This window comes from Bactrocera tryoni, unplaced genomic scaffold, assembly GCF_016617805.1.
Source record: "Bactrocera tryoni isolate S06 unplaced genomic scaffold, CSIRO_BtryS06_freeze2 scaffold_11, whole genome shotgun sequence".
NCBI lineage: Eukaryota > Metazoa > Arthropoda > Insecta > Diptera > Tephritidae > Bactrocera > Bactrocera tryoni.
Genome location: NW_024395824.1, coordinates 3,975,414 through 3,999,325, shown reverse-complemented (window position 1 = coordinate 3,999,325; position 23,912 = coordinate 3,975,414). Strand labels below are relative to the sequence as shown.

At 38.5% G+C, this 23,912-nt stretch overlaps 1 protein-coding gene across 1 annotated transcript in view; it reads left to right on the top strand.

Annotated features, from left to right (window-relative positions):
• LOC120779450 (glutamate receptor ionotropic, kainate 1-like) overlaps window positions 1-10,065 on the top strand; it is a 112,799-nt gene extending 102,734 nt beyond the window's left edge. The window contains exon 6 of the mRNA XM_040111701.1: window positions 9,653-10,065. Coding sequence (XP_039967635.1) covers window positions 9,653-10,048 — 396 coding nt within the window. The 3' untranslated portion in view covers window positions 10,049-10,065. The remainder of the gene's footprint in view (window positions 1-9,652) is intronic.
• Window positions 10,066-23,912: the final 13,847 nt, after the last annotated feature.

Here is a 23,912-nt window from a genome sequence, read left to right as displayed (position 1 = left end):
CAAAAAGGGTCATCGTCACAGTTTTCAGTCTCGTTTTGGTCTGCACTCGAAGCTTACACATTGCTATTTGATCCTCGCTTTTTCGATCGTCGCCTGCCATAGTTGATATTTACCGTCAGTGTGCTTACCGATTAGAATATTTTAAAACAGAGATTATGAGTTTACATCATAACATACCATAATACAAGTATACAAGTATGTATGAATATAAAAAATCTTTGTTAAAATTAAGTATAACCGAAACCGGGCGTTTTTATTTAAAAAAAGGTAAAAGAAAGTGGTAAGTGTCGTACGGGTGAAGTGAAGTGGGCAACTATTCAAACATTGGTCCTTCGAGCCGCACAGAAAGGCACTATTGGAAAAAAAGATTCAACGGTAAAGTTAAAATGACATATACATGTACATTAAGGTGGGCCCAAAAAAAAAAATTATTTTTTTGTTCTTAGTTACCATGAAAATCTCATCCGACATGACTAAAAACAAGTTCTGGTAAGACCTGAGCTCTTAATATTAATATTAAGAGGTGCCCCATCGACATTTTCGATTTCCCATATAAATAACACAGGAAAATTTGTTTTTTTTTGTTTGGAGTCAGGTCTTACCAGAACTTGTTTTTAGTCATGTCGGATGAGATTTTCATGGTAACTAAGAACAAAAAAATAAAAATTACCTATAACCGGGCGCGAAATATTATTTATCACACAAACATCTACACGGGCGCGAAGCTTAACACATATATAAAATCTAATGTCTATGTGAAAAATCATAATAAGCATGAAACAAAACAAAAAAAAACAAAAAAGCCAACCAACGAAGGGAAATTAACAACTTCGGAACAAGCAACAAAAAGGAAAAGAAACGGAGAGAAACCAAATTGGACGCAGTTGCATAAGCTGCCAACGCCCCGCCCCCTTTTCTTAACCGCATATAAAGCCCTCAAAGATCCCTGAAGCGGCACAAAGTAAGTGTATCGACTCCATCTATTCTTTTAAAAAACAAACTTGTACTTATTTGCATATATGTATGTTGAAAGTTACAGTTCATCTTTCTAAAAACTTAATTTTTGTTTAAATGAAGAGAATTTTTTTTAATTTTTTCCTAATATAAGGTAAATACGAAAGAACAATCACAAGAATTTGCTTTTATGTATGTACTTCGTTTCATTTGCCATTGACGATACCAGATAGTAATCGTACGATGCCACGATGCCGCGATGCCGATGCGCAATGTTACCTTCGCATCGTGGTAATCGTCAGAAGTGTTACTTAAAAACGTAATCGTACGATGCCTACCTTAATCGTGCAGGTCTGTGGTATGTACATCATAATATATGCATGAACAGTATATAATATAATATAGAATTATATATATATATTGGCATATACATTTCTGGAAGAAAGCTTAGTTATGCTTACACTTGCGTATACATACACACAAATTAAAAAAAAAATCAAGTATTCAATTGACAACATTTTCCGGCAATCACGCCTTATACTCAAAACAGTATAAGCAAGATTGCGCAAAGGCAAGCTAGGGCAATTTCGAAAATTAAAAGAGAAAAAAAAGAACAAAAACAAGTAAGGAAGGGCTAAGTTCGGGTGTCACCGAACATTTTATACTCTCGCATGATAATCGAGATTTCATTATACGTCATTTACATATTTTTCAAATACCGTATTTTTGTAAAGTTTTATTCCGCTATCATCATTGGTTCCTAATGTATATACTCGTATTATACAGAAACGGCATCAGATGGAATTCAAAATAGCGTTATATTGGAAGAAGGCGTGGTTGTGAGCCGATTTCACCCATATTTTGTACATGTCATCAGGGTGTTAAGAAAATATTATATACCGAATTTCATTGAAATCGGTCTAGTAGTTCCTGAAATATGGTTTTTGGTCCATAAGTGGGCGAGGCCACGCCCATTTTCAATTTAAAAAAAAAGCCTGGGTGCAGCTTCTTTCTGCCATTTCTTCCGTAAAATTTAGTGTTTCTGACGTTTTTTGTTAGTCGGTTAACGCACTTTTAGTGATTTTCAACATAACCTTTGTATGGGAGGTGGGCGTGGTTATTATCCGATTTCTTCCATTTTTGAACTGTATATGGAAATGCCTGAAGAAAACAACTCTGTAGAGTTTGGTTGACATAGCTATAGTAGTTTCCAAAATATGTACAAAAAACTTAGTAATGGGCGGGGCCACGCCCTCTTTTCGAAAAAAATTACGTCCACATATGCCCCTCCTTAATGCGATTCTTTGTGCCAAATTTCACTTTAATACCTTTATGTATGGCTTAGTTATGACACTTTATCGGTTTTCGGTTCCGCCAATTTGTGGGCGTGGCATTGAGCCGATTTTGCCCATTTCGAACTTAACCTTCTTATGGAGCCAAGGAATACGTGTACCAAGTTTCATCATGATATCTCAATTTTTACTCAAGTTACAGCTTGCACGGACGGACGGACGGACAGACAGACATCCGTATTTCAACTCTACTCGTCACCATGATCACTTTGGTATATATAACCCTATATCTAACTCTTTTAGTTTTAGGACTTACAAACAACCATTATGTGAACAAAACTATAATACTCTCCTTAGCAACTTTGGTGCGAGAGTATAACAACCGTTATGTGAACAAAACTATAATACTCTCCTTAGCAACATTGTTGCGAGAGTATAAAAAATATAAATAGGCATATTTATCAACGAAAATGGTTTTTTTTTTTTTTTTTTTTTTTTTTTTTGTCGATTGCTGTTTTGTTTCGGGCTCATACGCATAGATCCATGATTCGTCACCTGTGACGATCTTATAAACGTCGTTTGAAGCACCGCGATCGTATTTTTTCAGCATTTCTTTACACCAATCCACACGAGCCTTTTTTTGAGCGATTGTCAAATAGTGCGGGATCCAACGAGAACAAACCTTTTTTACGGCCAGGTGTTCATGCAATATCGAATGTATGCTGGTGGGAGAAATGCATAGGCATGCCTCTATCTGAAGGTATGTTACATGACGGTCTTGCATTATCAGTTCACGTACGGCATCGATGTTTTCTGGCACAACGGCTGTTTTTGGACGACCTTCAAGGAATTCGTCTTTGAGCGAGCGTCGGCCACGATTGAATTCGTTGTACCAGTTTTTCACAGTGCTATAGGATGGTGCTTCATAGCCATACATGCACTCTTCTCGTGATCATCCACGTCGAAAGTTGTGAAAAATGATCGCACGAAAATGTTCACGAGTTAATTCCATTGTTTGGCCGAGATGAATTTTTTAATTCCCTGTAAATAAAACAATTCACGATTAAATGACAAAACGTTCTGAGTGATGTTATGCTAAAAAATGTCAAACTTTCCAATGGAAATGTCAGACTGCACCTGGCAACACTTAGTGTTGCCCTAGGCCAGAATATATATAGCAGCCCTCGTGTACATATGCACAATATTCTTCACGTATGTATGTAGGTACATACACTATATTACATAACGAAACAAAGTGGGAAACAAAAATAATGTATCATACACACATATGTATGCATAAACAGTATCGTTAAAATTTTACAAATTTACATTTGTACCAAAAGTGCATACCTGCACTTCACCGATTTTCTCTTCCCGCGTTATCCATACGGCAAAATAATATACACACACATACGGCATAAAATTTGCCTTTACCGGTATATATAACGTACATAGTGTACAAAATTAAATTAAAGTTTCACAACTTATCGAAAATAATTACAAAATTTCGAAAAACTAAGCGGAGCGATAAATGCGAAAATTTAATTTATTAAAAATTTTAAATTTTACTAGTTAAAAACAAAAAAATTTCTGTCAAAATAAAACAAAAAAAACTTAAGAATTGGTGGAAAAAGCACATACACACGTATTGGCATTTTCAATTGTTCACACATACATATATACAAAGACCAAATCGGCACCTTTCCAGCAAAACTCCTTGTTCTTGTTAAAGCACAATAAAGCAGGATTGCGAACAAAAAAAAAATTTCTTAAGCATCTTACGTATGTACATATACACGCACATTTCCTGCAGACTCATATACAAATTCATTAACCTTTTTTTTCTCATTATCGCTCATATACGCAAGTACTTACTAACGAGTACGAAACAATAAATAAAATATAAAAAAACAAGAACAAACTAATAACACAACTAAGAGCTCTATTACACGAGGCAAGTTTTGTTGCGGCAACTCTTGATTTATAGGCGAGGGGGCGACGAGGAAAGGAGAATCGCGCCGAGTTTCCAGTGTTCAGCAACTCGCTTTGTGTTCTTATTCGTAACAGTTCGCTGCGATGGTTTTCGGCATTCGTGTTCTTTCTTTCGTAGTACATAGTTTTATTTGCGTATCTTTTTTTGAAATTAATATTTTGAATATATTTAAAAAATTTAATTTCATCTTTTGGTAAGTAATTTGCTAATATGTATACAAATATACATAATATAATATAAATATTTTAGAAAATGGAGTATGACGAAAAACACGAATTAATTAAAGATATTGTGAAATGTATGGAGGAAGCCATACAAATTGATTCAGACGATAGTAAAAAGGGTGATATATGTTTGTTTTAATAAATAAAATGAATTTCTTAATTGACAGAGCTGATTAATATATGTGATAGATTGGCCCAAATACCTATAAGAAAAAGGAAACGACAATGGGTTAAAGTAAAGAGTAGAATATTGGTTAAAGTAAAGTGAAAGAGAATGAGAAAAAAACTCAAACAGAGTTGCGTAACACAAGTTGCTCGTGTGAAGGTAATGGGCGACAGCAAAAGAGAATCGCCCGAGAATTAGCAAGTAAAGTTGCCTCGTTTAATCGCGGACTAATAAGAACCGGGAATTAGGAAAACGAAATAAGCGTTTGTTATTTGATACATTGCGTATATAACAAAAATACAAATTTTTATCTTAAAGATTTCACACGTATTTATTGTTATCAGAAGTACACTGAGAGAATTTTTTTCTCATATTTTCAATTTTCACATATTATCTAAATGAACGGATATTCTAAGGAATCTAAATAGGTTCAATATCTAAAAGTACAAAAAATGATTTTGAAGAAAAGAGCCCATGTACGTTTGCAGAATCTACACCCTCAAAGCAAGGTTCTACAAAGCAAAAAAAATGGAAAGATATTTCATATACAAAGTTTATTGTTGAAAGTGACAGTCTAATTCAATACTGCACTCGATTTTCATCTTCACCGATTCAAGACAATTCTAAATCGGTATTAGAAATCAAAAAGGAAAATCTAAGCAATTTCTGGACACGCCTCCAAGCTGCGTATGACGCAATCGTAGAATCTGACGAATCAGATCTACCTGAAAATTTCAAATCCTCAGCATACGCCATATATGAAAACTGCTTAGACCAGTACGAACAGACGAAAGCTATGATCTCCGATCAATTGGAATTAATTAAAGCATAGTTCAAAGCCAAGAGGCGAGTTCAGGCATCCATCTCAAGGTGCCTGCATGTGACACTGAAATTTTTCATGGTGGTTATGAACAATGGCCGTCCTTCCGGGACATGTTTACAGCCGTGTACAAAAACCATCCAAAATTATCACAAGCGCAAAAACTGTGCGAACTGTGTAAAGGAGGGCACAGGCTTAAATCTTGCGAGAAATTTAAAAACTAAATATTAACGAAAGAAACAATTTCGTAAGAACGAAAAAACTTTGTACCAACTGTTTGTCACATGCGCATACGTTCAAAGATTCCGAAAGCAAATTTAATTGCGTTTATTGCCATAAGCATAACTCAGTGTCCCACATTACAAATTTTTCCAACTTCGCTCAAAATAACGGTAATGTTAAACGAGCTGCGGGATTAATTGCAACAGAAAATTCCGACTTACAAAATTCCGAAAATTGCAGTGTATTATTACCCACGGCAGTGATCTCCATAGAGCACTGAGGAGAACTGTTTAAACTTAGAGCCTTAATAGGCCAAGGATCGCAACGATCATTTATAATATCTGGGGCACAAAGTAGGCTACAACTGCCAACAAAACTAGCCAATTTTGAAATTAGGGGAAGGGGCGGAAGAGTAGTACAAAACTCAAACAAAATCTGCTCCAATACCCTTATTTCTCCCCAAGCGGATAAGCGCATGCAAGCAGAAGCTATTGTCTTACCGCAACTAGCAAATATGCTTCCAAGCTATCATATAAATACAAGCATTGGCAAAAGGTTTCACACCTTAAGTTAACAGACCCCAACTGCAACACTCCCGATCAAATAGACATCTATTAGGCTGCGATCTCATACCAAAAATCATAAATTAAAAACAGTTACCTTTGGCGTAAACTGTGCCCCATACCTAGCCATTCGCACACTCCACCAACTGACAGAAGACACAAAGTCAGAATTCCCTCTGGCAACACAAGTGTTGAAAACACAAACGTATGTAGACGACATTCTGTCTGGAAGCCACAGTCTCCCACGGGCATACGAGTAGCTAGCACAAATATTTTAAAGGACATTAGAGAAAATTTATTAGACACTAATTTCTTTAAATTCGTAAAGGAAAGCACAACAAAAACTTTGGGGGTACAATGGAATGCGATATCTGACCAGTTTTCATACACTAGTGAGTCAATATCCGCACTATCAGCTATATTAAAGCGGCAAATTTTATCCTCGGTGGCAAAACTTTTCGACCCCGCAGGATGGCTTTCGCCAATTATGATACAAGACAAAATTCTAATGCAAGGATTATGGCTAGACGGAACTGGCTGGGATGAACAAGTGAAACCACTTCGTTTAGAAAAGTGGTCCCAGTTCGCGGGCAATTTGAATGATATCTCACAGATACAAATCCTACGATGGATAAATTATTATAAAATTATTACCAAAAATGTATTACCCTGGTTAGAAAAACCTCCACATGCATGGAAGACGTATATTGCCAATCGAACGTCTCAAATCCTTGATCTAGTTGGGTCAGCCGCTTGGCGACATGTAGCCAGTGCTGACAATCATGCCGTTTTAGGAACAAGAGGGTGCAATCCTATGCACCTTGCCACCACCACTCTTTGGTAGAATGGTCCTCGGTGGTTAACAGAATATCCGGATTCTTGGCGACGGTCGCCCATTCGCAACATAATTGTCCCAGAAAGTCGAAAAATCTACTCTTTTCAAACGACATTGGATGATACTGACATCCTTGAGAGATTTTCATCATACCCCCGAGCACTCAGGGTAATCGCTTACATGTTCGATTTCATCAAGCGACTCAAAATTAGAGTGAAGGGAGAACCCCCCCCGTATTTCTAGGGCGATACATTGACGCACCTAGACCTAGAAAAGGCAAAGGTCGCTCTTATCACTGATACTCAGTCGCGCCATTTCAGCTGCGAGATGTCTCTACTAAAAGAATCGAAGCCGATTGATAAAAAGAGATCACTTTTAGTACTAAATCCATTTCTGAATACGAAAGGTCTGCTTCGTGCTAATATTCGGCTTGCCAACTCAAGCTTGACATATAACGAACGCTACTCTCGATTAATACCAGAGAAGTCTCGACTTGCCTAATGCAACACATAATCCGGCAAGAGTTCTTTAGTCTCTGACTTAAGCCTCAAATAAAAAAGTGCTTTTCCATGTGCTAGATTTGCACTATGCATAGAAGAGGACGACGCAGATTATGGCAGCACTTCCACCGGAACTCTGCAACTTTGCTTTGCCTTTTACTATTACAGGTGTCGAATTTGCTGGGCCTTTACAAATAAAAGCGTCCATGCTAAAGTCTCTCACACTAATGAAAGCCTACGTGGCTGTCTTTGTCTGTTTTACGACAAAAACAGTGCACCTCGAGCTATGTAATAATCTGACAAAAGCGGCTTTCCTTGCGGCATTTGCTCGATTCATCGGACGCCGTGGTTTTCCGTCCAAGCTCATGGGCGAAAATGTAAAAACCTTTATCGGGGCTCAAAGAGCCACACAAAACAGTTGGTGGAATTTATTCAACAAGTCTCTCCTGAGATTGAGCAAAAATACGCTTCCCAAGGCATTAATTGGCATTTTATCCCCCCAAGAGCTTTTCACATGGGTGGTCTATGGGAATCAGCCGTAAAAAGCTTCAAATCCCACTTAAAATGGTAGCTGGAAACTTAATTTAATTACGAAGAACTTTCAACATTATTAGTTCGTACTGAAGAAAATAGTTCGAGCTGCAGAACTAAACAGAGAAGGTACCATCTTCTATAAGAGTGTACAGCTGTTGGCGTATGCCGACGATATTGATATCATCGGCCTCAACACCCGCGCCGTTAGTTCTGCTTTCTCTAGGCTGGACAAGGAAGCACAGAAAATGGGTCTGGTAGTGAACGAGGGCAAAACGAAATATCTCCTGTCATCAAACAAACAGTCGTCGCGCTCGCGACTTGGCTCTCACGTCACTGTTGACAGTCATAACTTTGAAGTTGTAGATAATTTCGTCTATTTAGGAACCAGCATTAACACCACTAATAATGTCAGCCTGAAAATCCAACGCAGGATTGCTCTTGCCAACAGGTGCTACTTCGGACTGAGTATGCTATTGAAAAGTAAAGTCCTCTCTCGGCGAAAAAAAGCTAAACTCTATAAGTCGCTCATAATTCCCGTCCTGCTATATGGTGCAGAGGCTTGGGCGATGACAGGAACCGATGAGTCGACGTTACGAGTTTTCGAGAGAAAAATTCTGCGAAAGATTTATGGTCCTTTGCGCATTGGCCACGGCGAATATCGCATCCGATGGAACGATGAGCTGTACGAGATATATGACGACATTGACATAGTTCAGCGAATTAAAAGACAGCGGCTACGCTGGCTAGGTCATGTTGTCCGGATGGATGAAATTACTCCAGCTCTGAAAGTATTCGACGCAGTACCCGCCGGGGGAAGCAGAGGAAGAGGAAGAGCTCCACTCCGTTGGAAGGACCAAGTGGAGAAGACCTGGCTTCGCTTGGAATATCCAATTGGCGCCACGCAGCGAAAAGAAGAAACGACTGGCGCGCTGTTGTTAACTCGGCTATAATCGCGTAAGCGGTGTCTACGCCAATTAAGAAGAAGAAGAAGCCGTTCTCAATTCGCGGCCACTAACAACACTCTCGCAAGATCCCTCAGATCTCACAGTCCTAACAAAAGGGCACTTTCTCAAAGGAGCACCCACCTGAGCCAGGCGTGGTGTCGCTATTCTTATTAAATCGATGGTAGAGAATTGAAATTCTCTATCATAATTTCAGCCGCAGATGGAAAGAAGACTAAATGACCTCCACAAGAAAAGGCCGCTAAGCCTGGAGATTGTGTACTTATTAACGATGATTGTCTCCCACCTACCGAGTGGCGGGTTGGCCGCAAAGAAAAGTTCCATTGTGGCTCAGACGGTCACATGCGGGTAGTTGATCTCCGTACTCAAAGCGGAATTCTAAACAGACCGCTGGTTAAATTATGCTTTCCACCAACCGCGGATGGTATCGAAAATCCGATACTAAACAATCCGAGCATAATACCGAAACACCAATAAAAATCAATTCAACCGCAACAAACCGTTAAAGATAACAATAAAAATTACAGAAGTGTAACGTGTGCCTATCTTATATACTACCTTGTATATTCAAATATCATTTTTTACAGAGATCAAAATGGACGTGGACATGCCTACCATACCAACACCAACTGTGCGGTCGGCACCCAACGTGGCACGTACTGGGCCTATTCCCACGACCCGCCCAACCAATGCTAGTGCATCGACCACCGCTCCTGGTAATGGCTCACGAGCAGCCCCATCAACGCTATCTGCACAAGCCGAACCGCGTGGCACTGTGCACACGCTATTTCACCGTACCTCACGACGCGATGCAGGTCGGCCAGCTGCCACGAGCAGACCAATGCAGACAAACCGGGCGCAACGACAGCGAAGCACTGCTGCGCATTCTGAGTCCCGTCCATGGCATCCGCAACGCATTGCAGCGACTCGGCACCATTCGAAAAGGCAACAACATCGCCATACCACTGGGCTTAGCAACGTAGTGGCAACACTTCAACAAATCCAGCGACTTCTAGGCTGAATATTCGCCTAGGGGGGCCGGGATGACGAAATGAGATAAGCCTCCCCTTAAAGCCACTACCTCAACACAGCACACTAAGGCCAACACTCCAATACACCACACCAACAGGACCCACACATCAACACCACCCACACGCGAGAGCACTTCACATCCGCACACGCAAACATATACCACACTGGGTACTCAACAAAAAGGGTCATCGTCACAGTTTTTAGTCTCGTTTTGGTCTGCACTCCAAGCTTACACATTGCTTTTTGATCCTCGCTTTTTCGATCGTCGCCTGCCATAGCATAATTAATGCCTTGGCTACTATTGGTGCAGTGCTGTCTGGAATTGGCAAAGGTTTGGTCACGAAATGAAACTGTCGATTACTGTTAAACATTAGCCATTACACACGAACAATGGGAACGGCCCCACGATGTCAATATGTAAATGGGGAAAAGTTCGCTAATGCATGTTCGACGTTGCAGAGCTGTTACTATGTGTCTCTTGAACTTATTACGTTGGCTGTTTAGGCAATATTCTGATTGTCGCGAGGAATTTTCCGGCAGGTAACAGGTTGCTCATCATCTTTGATGTTGGACGTGTACCAGGGTGCGAAATTTTATTAGTTGTCTGAAGTACTGCATGGCGGAAATTTTTGGTGATTGGTCAGATGCGATCGTTCGGAATATCACAGTACACTGTGCATTGAGATAGGATTAGAGCTCTTTGTCTGTCGATTGATCTGTGGCTTTGTTGTCACAAAGTTGATTGATTGAAGAGTTGTTTCCAAGGTTATTTCTTCGATGCGAGGCATCATATCGGCAACAACATTTTGTAGACCAGACACGTGACAGAGGTCTGTGGTGATTCGAGCAATAAAATATAGTTGTCGAGCTTGAAGATCCGAAGCTCTTTCGAGTAGTTGATGAAATGCGAAAGTGAGAGGCTTGTGGTCTGTGTAGACGTGGCATTCTTATCCTTCAAGTATGAAACAAAAATGTCGGATCGCGAGATACATACATAGCTGTTAGCTTCCTGTTGTAAGTGCTGTATCGCTGTTCGGCGTTGGCAGTGGGATGTGCTAGCAGCGTACATTTAACTCGGTCTTCCTTAATCGCTTCGTAATGTTTTATTTTTTTTTTGGTCCATACGAGAGCAGAGTGATCATTGCGCTTGTTACCCGGAGTTATGTCAAATAATGCTGCTTTATATTGGAGAGGATTTTTTAAAAAACGTTTATAGAAATTTACTATGGCGACAAAGCGGTTGAGATCTTTCGCTGAAGTTGGGAGTTTAAATTGTGATCTCGCAATCGTTGAAACACGTATCGAAGGGCTTTACCATGCTCCTATGTCGAGGTAATGGCTATGCAGATGTCATCGAGGTAGACGAAAGTATTCTCTACGCCGCGAAAGACTTCATTGATGACTCTTTGAAATGTTTGTGGCGAGTTCGAATTCTGCACGTGCTACATCAAGCTTTTTACGGACAAATTTCCTTTGATACCAGCACATTTCGTTGAAGATATTGTGCTAGTTGCGAATACCAAGTTTGTGTTTTTAATAATCAATTAACCCTCCAACAAAAAAAACTAAAGTATATACTTGCACCAGTATCCGCCAATACCCCTTATACTTGATCAATTAATAAGCAAGATTGCTTAAAATTAGTAGGCGAAAAAATTTAATTATAACATAAAACAAACACAAACAAAACAAGTAAGGAAGGGCTAAGTTTGGGTGCAACCGAACATTTTATACTCTTGCAACTTTCAGGAATCAAAACAAGGGAATAGTTTAAGATGTAAAACGTCAACCTGAGGATAGAAATCTAAGCAATTTTATATACATATACGTTCTATTAGGTTGTCTAATATCTCCCTTCCGCCTTTTTGTCTTTTGAATTTCGTGGCTATGTATAAAGCGCTACAGAGCTTGTTTCTGGCAATACTATACATTTTTGAAAGGTTTTGAGATAACCTAAAAAACGAGGCTATACATGTTTAGTTGGATATTGCGTTCAACAGTTATAGACGAGTAACCATGGAGTTCACTAACGCCGAAATTCACGCTATTTTAAAGTTTTCCTTCGTTATTGGCAAATCCGCTAAAGAAACGTTCTGTGAAATCAATGGTGTTTAGTGTGATGGAGTACTCTATCACTTCGAACTACGGAGGAATGGTTTCGACGATTCAGAGCTGGTGAAAACGACACCATTGATAAGCTAGGCGGCGAAAGACCTGTGACGACGAATACCGGTCAAATCATTGAAAATATCGAATTAGACCGGCATGTGGCATCTCGTGACAACGCCCAGAAGATGGGAGTTAGTCACCAAACCAATTTAAAGCATCTGCAGAAGGCTGGATACACAAAAAAGTCTGAAACGAGAAGAACTCGATCCATTTTTGAAGCGAATGGTGACTGGCGACAAAAAATGAATCACATACGACAATATCAAGTGAAAACGGTCGTGGTCAAAGGCCGGTGAATCGTCCCAAATAATAGCCAAGCCGGAATTGACGGCCAGGAAGATTTTGCTGTGTGTTTGGTGGAATCGGAAGGTAATAATCGACCATCATCTACTGGGAACAACTGGACCGCTTGAAGCAGGCGATAGACCAGAAGCGTCCAGAATTGGCCAACAGGAATGGTGTTCCACCAGGACAACGCCATACCACACACTTCGTTGATGACTAGTTAAAAGCTACGGGGGGAGCTCGAGGATGGAGAGGTTTTATCGCATCCACCATATAGCCGGACATAGCACCAAATGATTACCACCTGTTCCACGGCGAACGCCCTTGTTGGTATAAAGAGGCTTGTAAAAAGTGGCTGTCCGAGTTCTTCGCAAATAAGGAGGTGGGCTTCTACGTGGGGGGTATTATGAAGTTGCCGTCTAGATGGAAACAGATTATCGAACGAAATGGCGCATATTTGTACTAAATCCGATCATTGTAACACTTTTTATAAAGCATTGAATAAAGAGCAAAAAACATCATCGAACATCCTGTTGACTTTACGCTATATGATTCGTTTTTTTTTTAGTTTTCGAACATCCTGTTGACTTTACGCTATATGATTCGTTTTTTTTTTAGTATTATAAGTCACATGTTAACAGCATGTGGTATTGGGGGAAAAAAAAGAAACAATTTGGTCGGTCCTACCCCAAATTCTATATACTACATATAATAGTTTCCGTTTTTCTAACAAACCTTGTGTGTCTGTCAGCATATCAGCTATACATATATATTAGGTTGTCAAATATCTCCCTCCCGCTTTTTTGCTCTTTATTCAATGCTTTATAAAAAGTGTTACAATGATCGGATTTAATACAAATATGCGCCATTTCGTTCGATAATCTGTTTCCATCTAGACGGCAACTTCATAATACCCCCCACGTAGAAGCCCACCTCCTTATTTGCGAAGAACTCGGACAGCCACTTTTTACAAGCCTCTTTATACCAACAAGGGCGTTCGCCGTGGAACAGGTGGTAATCATTTGGTGCTATGTCCGGCTATATGGTGGATGCGATAAAACCTCCCATCCGAGCTCCCGTAGCTTTTAACTAGTCATCAACGAAGTGTGTGGTCTTGCGTTGTCCTGGTGGAATACTACTCCCTTCCTGTTGGGCAATTCGGGACGCTTCTGGTCGATCGCCTGCTTCAAGCGGTCCAGTTGTTCGCAGTAAATGGTAAAATTAAGCGTCTGGCCATATGGGAGCAGCTTATAGTGGATGATTCCGTTCTAATCCCACCAAACACACAGCAAAATCTTCCTGGCCGTCAATTCCGGCTTGACCACTGTTTGAGACGATTCATCGGCTTTCGACCACGACCGTTTTCGCTTGATATTGTCGTATGCGATCCATTTTTCGTCGCCAGTCACCATCCGCTTCAAAAATGGATCGAGTTCTTCTCGTTTCAGATTTTTTGTGTATCCAGCCTTCTGCAGATGCTTTAAATTGGTTTGGTGACTAACTCCCATCTTCTGGGCGTTGTCACGAGATGCCACATGCCGGTCTAATTCGATATTTTCAATGATTTGACCGGTATTCGTCGTCACAGGTCTTTCGCCGCCTAGCTTATCAATGGTGTCGTTTTCACCAGCTCTGAATCGTCGAAACCATTCCTCCGTAGTTCGAAGTGATAGAGTACTCCATCACACTAAACACCATTGATTTCACAGAACGTTTCTTTAGCGGATTTGCCAATAACGAAGGAAAACTTTAAAATAGCGTGAATTTCGGCGTTAGTGAACTCCATGGTTACTCGTCTATAACTGTTGAACGCAATATCCTAACTAAACATGTATAGCCTCGTTTTTTAGGTTATCTCAAAACCTTTCAAAAATGTATAGTATTGCCAGAAACAAGCTCTGTAGCGCTTTATACATAGCCACGAAATTCAAAAGACAAAAAGGCGGAAGGGAGATATTAGACAACCTAATAGAACGTATATGTATATAAAATTGCTTAGATTTCTATCCTCAGGTTGACGTTTTACATCTTAAACTATTTCCCTTGTTTTGATTCCTGAAAGTTGCAAGAGTATAAAATGTTCGGTTGCACCCAAACTTAGCCCTTCCTTACTTGTTTTGTTTGTGTTTGTTTTATGTTATAATTAAATTTTTTCGCCTACTAATTTTAAGCAATCTTGCTTATTAATTGATCAAGTATAAGGGGTATTGGCGGATACTGGTGCAAGTATATACTTTAGTTTTTTTTGTTGGAGGGTTAATTGATTATTAAAAACACAAACTTGGTATTCGCAACTAGCACAATATCTTCAACGAAATGTGCTGGTATCAAAGGAAATTTGTCCGTAAAAAGCTTGATGTAGCACGGGCAGAATTCGAACTCGCCACAAACATTTCAAAGAGTCATCAATGAAGTCTTTCGCGGCGTAGAGAATACTTTCGTCTACCTCGATGACATCTGCATAGCCATTACCTCGACATAGGAGCATGGTAAAGCCCTTCGATACGTGTTTCAACGATTGCGAGATCACAATTTAAACTCCCAACTTCAGCGAAAGATCTCAACCGCTTTGTCGCCATAGTAAATTTCTATAAACGTTTTTTAAAAAATCCTCTCCAATATAAAGCAGCATTATTTGACATAACTCCGGGTAACAAGCGCAATGATCACTCTGCTCTCGTATGGACCAAAAAAAAAAATAAAACATTACGAAGCGATTAAGGAAGACCGAGTTAAATGTACGCTGCTAGCACATCCCACTGCCAACGCCGAACAGCGATACAGCACTTACAACAGGAAGCTAACAGCTATGTATGTATCTCGCGATCCGACATTTTTGTTTCATACTTGAAGGATAAGAATGCCACGTCTACACAGACCACAAGCCTCTCACTTTCGCATTTCATCAACTACTCGAAAGAGCTTCGGATCTTCAAGCTCGACAACTATATTTTATTGCTCGAATCACCACAGACCTCTGTCACGTGTTATCGGTCTACAAAATGTTGTTGCCGATATGATGCCTCGCATCGAAGAAATAACCTTGGAAACAACTCTTCAATCAATCAACTTTGTGACAACAAAAGCCACAGATCAATCGACAGACAAAGAGCTCTTAACTTATCTCTCTAATGCACAGTGTACTGTGATATTCCGAACGATCGCATCTGACCAATCACCAAAAATTTCCGCCATGCAGTACTTCAGACAACTAATAAAATTTCGCACCCTGGTACACGTCCAACATCAAAGATGATGAGCAACCTGTTACCTGCCGGAAAATTCCTCGCGACAATCAGAATATTGCCTAAACAGCCAACGTAATAAGTTCAAGAGACACATAGTAACAGCTCTGCAACGTCGAACATGCATTAGCGAATCCTTTTCCTTACTTACATATTGACATCAAGGGGCCGTTCCCATTGTTCGTGTGTAATGGCTAATGTTTAACAGTAATCGACAATTTCATTTCGTGACCAAACCTTTGCCAATTCCAGACAGCACTCGCACCAATAGTAGCCAAGGCATTAATTATGCTATGGCAGGCGACGATCTGAAAAAGCGAGGACCAAAAAGCAATGTGTAAGCTTGGAGTGCAGACCAAAACGAGACTAAAAACTGTGCACGATGACCCTTTTTGTTGAGCACCCAGTGTGGGTATATGTTTGCGTGTGCGGATGTGAAGTGCTCTCGCGTGTGGGTGGTGTTGATGTGTGGGTCCTGTTGGTGTGGTGTATTGGAGTGTTGGCCTTAGTGTGCTGTGTTGAGGTAGTGGCTTTAAGGGGAGGCTTATCTCATTTCGTCATCCCGGCCCCCCTAGGCGAATATTCAGCCTAGAAGTCGCTGGATTTGTTGATAATACCACATGCTGTTAACATGTGACTTATAATACTAAAAAAAAACGAATCATATAGCGTAAAGTCAACAGGATGTTCGAAAATCCTGATATTAGTTTTAAAGGGAGTAAGTCTAGATTTCGATCAAATTTATTTATTTCAGGCACGAAAATACATTGTTACGAGTAAAACACGCTGCATCATTTTCTTTAAGATAATTCACATATTGGCTGATATATGCGGTAAAAAGTCACTAGGAAGTTCGATAACCTTTATATTAGATGTATGGGGCCGATTCAACCCATATTTGACCTACAGACAAACCATTGTCAGAGAAGTACTATCCCTGAACTTCAATTATATATCTCAGACATTGACCGATATTTTCTATCAAAAGTCAACCATAGGTACCAGAGTCTAAATATTCGGTACCTAGCGGGGTGAACATTTTTGGATTTGAACAATTTTTGGTCATACGGTGGCATACACTAAAGGCATTATTCGTGCAAAGTCTAATCCCGTTATATTATTTGCTTCTTGATTTGTGCACTGTAAGCTGAATGAATGAAATGGAATTTAAAATTGTGCTATATGGGAAGTAGGCGTCGTTATTGTCCGATTTCGCTCATTCTCACAACGAGACATAAAGATACAAAGAAAATATCACGTACTAAATTTTGTCGACATCGGTCAGCCGGATCCCGAGATATGGGATTTCACCAAAAAGTGGGCGGTACCACGCCCAGCGTCCATATTTCACACCGGCTTCCAGAAAGAATTCTCATACCATTCCAGCGGCAAATTTTTACGTCTCTATCGCATTTAGTAGGGATTTTCATCCGATTTCGTCCATTTTCACACCATAGGTAGGAGTTTATGTAGTATTTACGCTGAGCGAATTTGCTTGTTGTGGTTTAAGCGGTTTAGGAGATATGCACATTAAACTTATTAAAGGGCGGGGCCACTACCACTTTTCCAAATTTTCTTCCCACAGGTGGCCCTTTCCACTGCGATCCCCTGTGCCAAAAATATATTTTATATCTTAATTAGGTACTTAGTTAGGGCACTTTATATGTTTTCTGTTAATGGCGATTTGTAGGCGTGGCAGTGGTCCGATTACGCCCATCTACGAACTCGAATGCATACATATGCACATAAATGCATATTTGCCTTGTGCGAATATATTTGTCAATACACTTACTACAAAAACATATTGACAAAATCCTTAATATAAGTTCATAGTACAGACATATCAAATCATACATATCAGAACTCAATATTTATATTACGTAAGTTAAAAAAACTTTTACTAAGATTTTTATAAAAAAATATTTTTCGGGAGCTATGCTCCTTTTTTTGGGAGCAATGCTCCTTTATTTGGGAGCTATGATCATTTATTGAATTCTGTGTAAGAACTTAAGTTTACAATTAATTACACTTAACTCTAAACCTATGTTTACCGCTACAACGGGTATGGAGTTTGCTGACGCTGCGCTTCCCACAGGTTGCCACTACACGTGTCGCACTCTCAGTGATTTAGTTGGTGTCGTATTCTATTGCTTTGTATTATATGATATTAATGCATCATATGATACTTTTTAAATGTGTGGGGTGCTAACTTGTATATACCTGTCAAACAAATACAACCAGGATTGCACAAAAGCGTTATGCATATTCTTTGCCATCGACACATAAATAGCACACTTGGTCGTCAAATAAAAACAAAAAAACAGTCTTAAAGAGGCATGCGTTTTATTATGAAAATTATTCACTTTCATTTTACTAAAATATATTATATGTTATCATTAAAAAAAAGAAAACCTATTATAAATATTTCATATGGCAGCAGGGACACATAAATAGCACAAAGGGATTACAAAAAAGAACAAAATTATATAAAAATTATTAAAAAATGGCATAACGTCGTTAGTATTTTGTACTATATCCACCATTATTATTCACCCCTTGACATCTTCGCTGCATGCTGTTCACCAGTTTTTGACATCGTTACTTTGGGATTTAATACCAAGCCTCTCCCATTCCAGCCCATAAATCATTAAAATTACTGTTTTGCTTGCTATTTTGGTCTTGACATCATTTCATAAATTTTCTATTGGATACAGATCCGAGCTTTGCGCAGGCCAATTCAATATTTTAATTTTTTCATTGGCTTTACTACCTTTGCGGTGTGCTTCGGATCATGGCCTTACATAAATATCCAGTTTATGGTAATGGATTCAAAAACAATTGGCTCAATTTTATATTTCAGTATATCAAAATACTGAAACCGGACCATTTTTTTATTTATTCGGACAATTGGTCCGACGCCATGCCATGAGAAGCGTCCCGGGCCATGATACTTTCACCGCCGAGCTCACCGTTTATACCCAGGGTTAAGGGCTTGTCCTTGTGGATAACGTACAAATGTTTTTCTATCTGGACCCTTCCTATTTATCTCGATTTCGTCCCTCTAAAATTGTGCTAGTTTGCGTCTGTGAGCCTTTGCAAATGCCAGTCGACTTTTGATGTGGCGTTTTGACAGGAGTGGTTTCTTCCTGCTAATTCATCCAAAAAGTTGAGTTTCGTTGAGTTATCTACAAGCTATCTGGACACGTCCACACCATATTCGACATTAACTGCGATCATAACTTCTCTACACTAATATCGGATTTACGTTTTGACAGGAGTGGATTCTTTCTGCTAATTCATCCAAAAAGTTGAGTTTCGTTGAATCATCTTCCTACAAGCTATCTGGACACGTCCACTCCATATCTTGCATTAACTTCAATCATAACTTCTCTACACTAATATCGGATTTACGTGGTCTGGGTTCCTTGGTACCTTTTTTTGACACAAGATGGGTATTTTTTATTGCATAACAGCATTATATACCATTTTTCAAAAGCAATAGGGGTATTCTCTTGCTCTTGCAAAATCCTTGCACGGCGCAAGAATTGCATATATTAAAAATATAATTGCAACCCTGTTTTAGCTGTCATTTTACATTATGGCATATTACGTCGTTAAATTGTTGAGGAAGGTAAGTTTTAAATAGATTTTATTATTTCTATTTAAAATATAAAAATTTGTTACAGTTTTTTTGTTAAAAATGTATGCAGAAGGTGCGCCAATTCACAATAGCCATGCTTAATAGTCATTCACAACAAATTGACCGAATTAGCCATTCATATATCACTAGATTCTGGAATGGGTGCTCTCGTGCCCTTGTATATTTCGGTATAGTATTTTTGCAATCTGCAATCTTGCAAGAGCAAGCGAATACCCCTAATGTATTATTTCAGCAATTTCGGCAGGAGGTTTTGCTCTTTTGCTCATTTCGCATATAAGCGCTCTCCCATTTTAATGAAATATCGACGAAATACTTAGTGATTCGCAAAATTAAATTAAAAACACGAGCGAACTTCACACACAATTCAAAATAAATTGCGAGCTTAAAACTTTGCTATTTATTGTCCACTTCAAATCCACACTATACCCATTAAAACTGCCTCGTACAAAATTTAATAGAAAATAAACGGTATTTTTGAGCAGCGAAATGAGCTTCATAACGGTAACAAGTAGATACATACCACATTTTTATTGTTCATTTGCACATTTGTACGATTAAAGAAATTAAGAAATTGGATTCGGATTTGTGCTATTTATATGTCCGTGTGTGTATCTTCATGCATATGTTAGCCCAAACAATTTGTGTATACTTACAAATGTACTTGTACAAAGCACACCGATCTCTTCGAGCTCTCAATTGCTCACAAACATAAATAAGTACGTACAAGTCTATCTATTAGGGTGTACATAAGAACATACAGGCATGTGCTGCAATTCGTTTTCCCATGAAATTGTTATCGAAAACGTGACAACATGTTCTGAATTTCACTGTTCCGATTTCGTTTTCGAACATAAAATCGCATCGATTTGGCATGTGCCAGAAAACGAAATCGCTATTTTTTCCGTTTTGAAATCGGTTGGTTGTGTCTACATGAAAAAATATATTTGATAGTGAAAAAGTTGGAAAAATACTGATTATATTTTGTTAAAATGTATAAGAAAATCGCTTACTTTTAGGGGCAAGCATAAAACACAAGCACAAGATGAAATATTTGTAAATTTCATGGAACATGACCCTGATATAGCGAAAAATTTTGTTATGGGCGACCGGGCGGTACCCAAAAGAAAAAAATACTGAACTTGCCGCTATATTTACGAGTGTGGAAGGGATTTCCAAAGCGTTTTCATTGGTATACTTCTGTCAAGAAAGTATCGGGAATTTATAAATAAAACGAAAATTTTTCAATCATCATCCAAATATATTTTATCGCCTTCAAAGTAACATCAATTTGAATCGATGCACATGTGTCAACGCTTCTTTCAATCGTCAAAACATTTTTTATAGGCACTTTCCGGGATGGCCTTCAGGTCTCGCGTCGAATTTGTTTCGATGTCTTCAATTGAGTCGATGCGTGTTCTTCGAAGTGGATATTTCAGTGTGGAGAAAGGTAAACGTCGTCAGGTGAATACAGTGCTTACTCAATGATATTTGTTGAGTGGAATTTAACACAAATACGTTTATCAATATTGTAAAATTCGACAAACACTACTGAGGTCGACTGACATAAACAGCTGCTGTAAACACACTGGTTGACAGATCGCCATAATTAAGGACAGTTGTACCAACCTAGGAAAACAAATTTACCTGCCTTCCATATAAGCGGGAGATTTAAATGAAGAATTCCTGATGCTTTCTTGACGGGGTGTAAATAAAACTCTGATTCCTCGAATGAAGAAAGTGTTGTGCCGAGTACGTCAATACTCCGAAAAAGTCCTCGGCAAAACTTGATTCAAGATTGCATAAGGCAGCATATCGTAAAGGAAGCAGGTGCGGTTGAAGAGTTGTCTGGGACATTGGGGCATTTCCTCAAAAGTTTCAGAGCAACTTCAACAATTTTAAAAGAAGCGAATGACAACTTGCGAAAGTCTTTAAATAATTTATATACCCTTATTGGTAATCGAAACAGATTAGCAACGGAGCACAATGAAAATATTTAAGCGCATCATGCAACTTTCGAAAGAATGTATCTAGTTACAAATGTTCATTATCACGCGGTTTCAGCAATTTGATGTGCGTTCTGTCGACCGACCAATTACTGCGAGATTCCCAAATTTGTTGCAAAAATGTTGTTTAGACTGGCTATATTCATTTTGAGACCTTCGGAACTTTAACCACGTACGACCTTGTGTCCGTTACAACGTTTGTTTTAAAATTATCGACACAGTCGTTCTGTCAAGTGCGATATGGGAATCTTTTCCAATGGATCTTTGAAATCCCCCTCGTGCCAGAAATCTCAACGTGGCTGCTAAGCTTAGCTCAACGGCTATGGTCGTTGGCTTTATTTATGGCCTTATATCGTCAATAATTTTCTGAAATGCTTCTTTATATATCCTGTAGTATGAAAGAAATGGGTAAATTATCAGATGCTGCATGTTAATATTGTGCATACAGTTTAATGTATGTAATTTCACTTACACGGAAGGATTGGAACGATCTCTTAAAATGCGTCATGCAACTTTCTCATTATTTTTCCAATCATTTGGGTACATTAAATAATCACAAACAATAAAAAGATATTTACAAAGAATATTTCACATAAAATTATTATTAATTTTGGTTCGAACCAGAACAAAATCGAGTGGATTTCATCACACCTCAAATCAATTCGTGCGGTTTGCAATTTCGGTATAAAAATGAAATCGCGCGATTTCCTGCACATGACTGATAAATTATATTATTATAATATGTTGAAAGTGCGGTTTTAATAAAATATAAATAAATAAAAACTAATAACGTAAGTAAATAGGAAACTGTATTAATAAACTTTTACTAATCTTAACCCTAACAACAAAACAGTTATTTAATAAAAAGAGTATTCGGTCTCAATTACCACTACATTGAAATCCGTATATTCTAAGAAAAATTTCATTCTTTGACACATATTTTGTAACATAATATATCAGAAATAATTAATGACAACATAAAACAAAATACACGCTTAAAACAGGTTGATTCTTGGTCTCCGATCAATTAAAGCTAATAAAAGCAATTGCACCTACTCGATAATCGAGAGTAGAGCTGCCACAAATAGAAAGTCGAAAGACAAGTTGAGGCATCCACCTCTATGTGCCTGCATGTCACACACAAACATTTTATAAAGGTTATGGAATCCTTTGTAGACATGTATACAGCCGTTTACAGCAACCGATACAAGTTCCCAGTTCTCTCTTAATGAGGATAATTTCTATTTGGCTTGGGAAGCGCTAAGAGGAAGATACGAAAACGAAATAATACTGGTCGATAAACAAGTAAAGACACTAATAAATTTGTCTTAAATTCAGAAAGAAACAAATTAAAATTTTATTAAACCACAATCAAATGTTTTTAATGGTTCGCCGGTTCCATCGACACCGAACATACCCACAGACAGTTGTGACTCTATTCGCACATTTGGTAAATGTGTATATTCATCGCAGCATTACCAGAAAAATAGCTACTTTTGTGGGAGCAATACGAGACATGCACATCTAATAGAAAAAATGGAAATTTCTCTGACATTTAAAAGTTGTAATAAAGGTATTCGAAATCCCGACTTATACTTTCTGACTGTAATCCCTGTGTCCTAATTTATTCGAAAATTGTGGGCCAATATGTGAGATATTCAAAGAAAAGTAAGAGAACGTACCCACTCTTGACCACAAAATTGCTTGTAGGTAAGCTTGGATGGAACATAAAACTTATGAACGATATTTTTCATGATCTGATGTTTTAATTTTTAGTGGAAGATCACCATTTAAATAAATATATTTTTAATTTTTCTTTATTTTTTATGTTCATAAATACTTTCTCACTAAATCTCAAATCATCTATCATTTACTCCATCCTCCTGTTGGTTTTTTGATTATCTAAATCAGAATGCATCATATATATTTTGATATTCTGCACGCCATAACCTTAAATTTTTTTAAGACAAAACTATCTTATTCATTTGTCAACAAAAGTTTCAGTTTTTACAATTACTTCTGATAACTTTGGAAACTGCGGTAAGTATCCTAAAGCTTCCGAAGTATCATTCAGTTTTTTTACAAATTGTTTCGTCAACCCTAACTTAATGTGAGCTGGCATTAGCACTATTTCCGCTCATCATCACCGATGAATATAGTGCTTAGCATCGGCTATCCCATAAGCACATATAACACGAATAGTTCATGCGCCTACTCAGTCGTCCCATATGGAAATCCCCCCTTCTAATATTTAGTTCGTATATTACATACCAAATATTAATAAATTGACAACAAACCGAATCATATTTATTTACGAGTATGTATACTTTCGCGACGGCATTTGCTTATAGACTTTATGTGAAACCGTGTTTTAAGTACAAAGATCGAACATTGGTGTGGTTCCTAGCTAACGAACGAGCAGCTGGTCGGTTGTCTCCGAGCACCTGGAGAG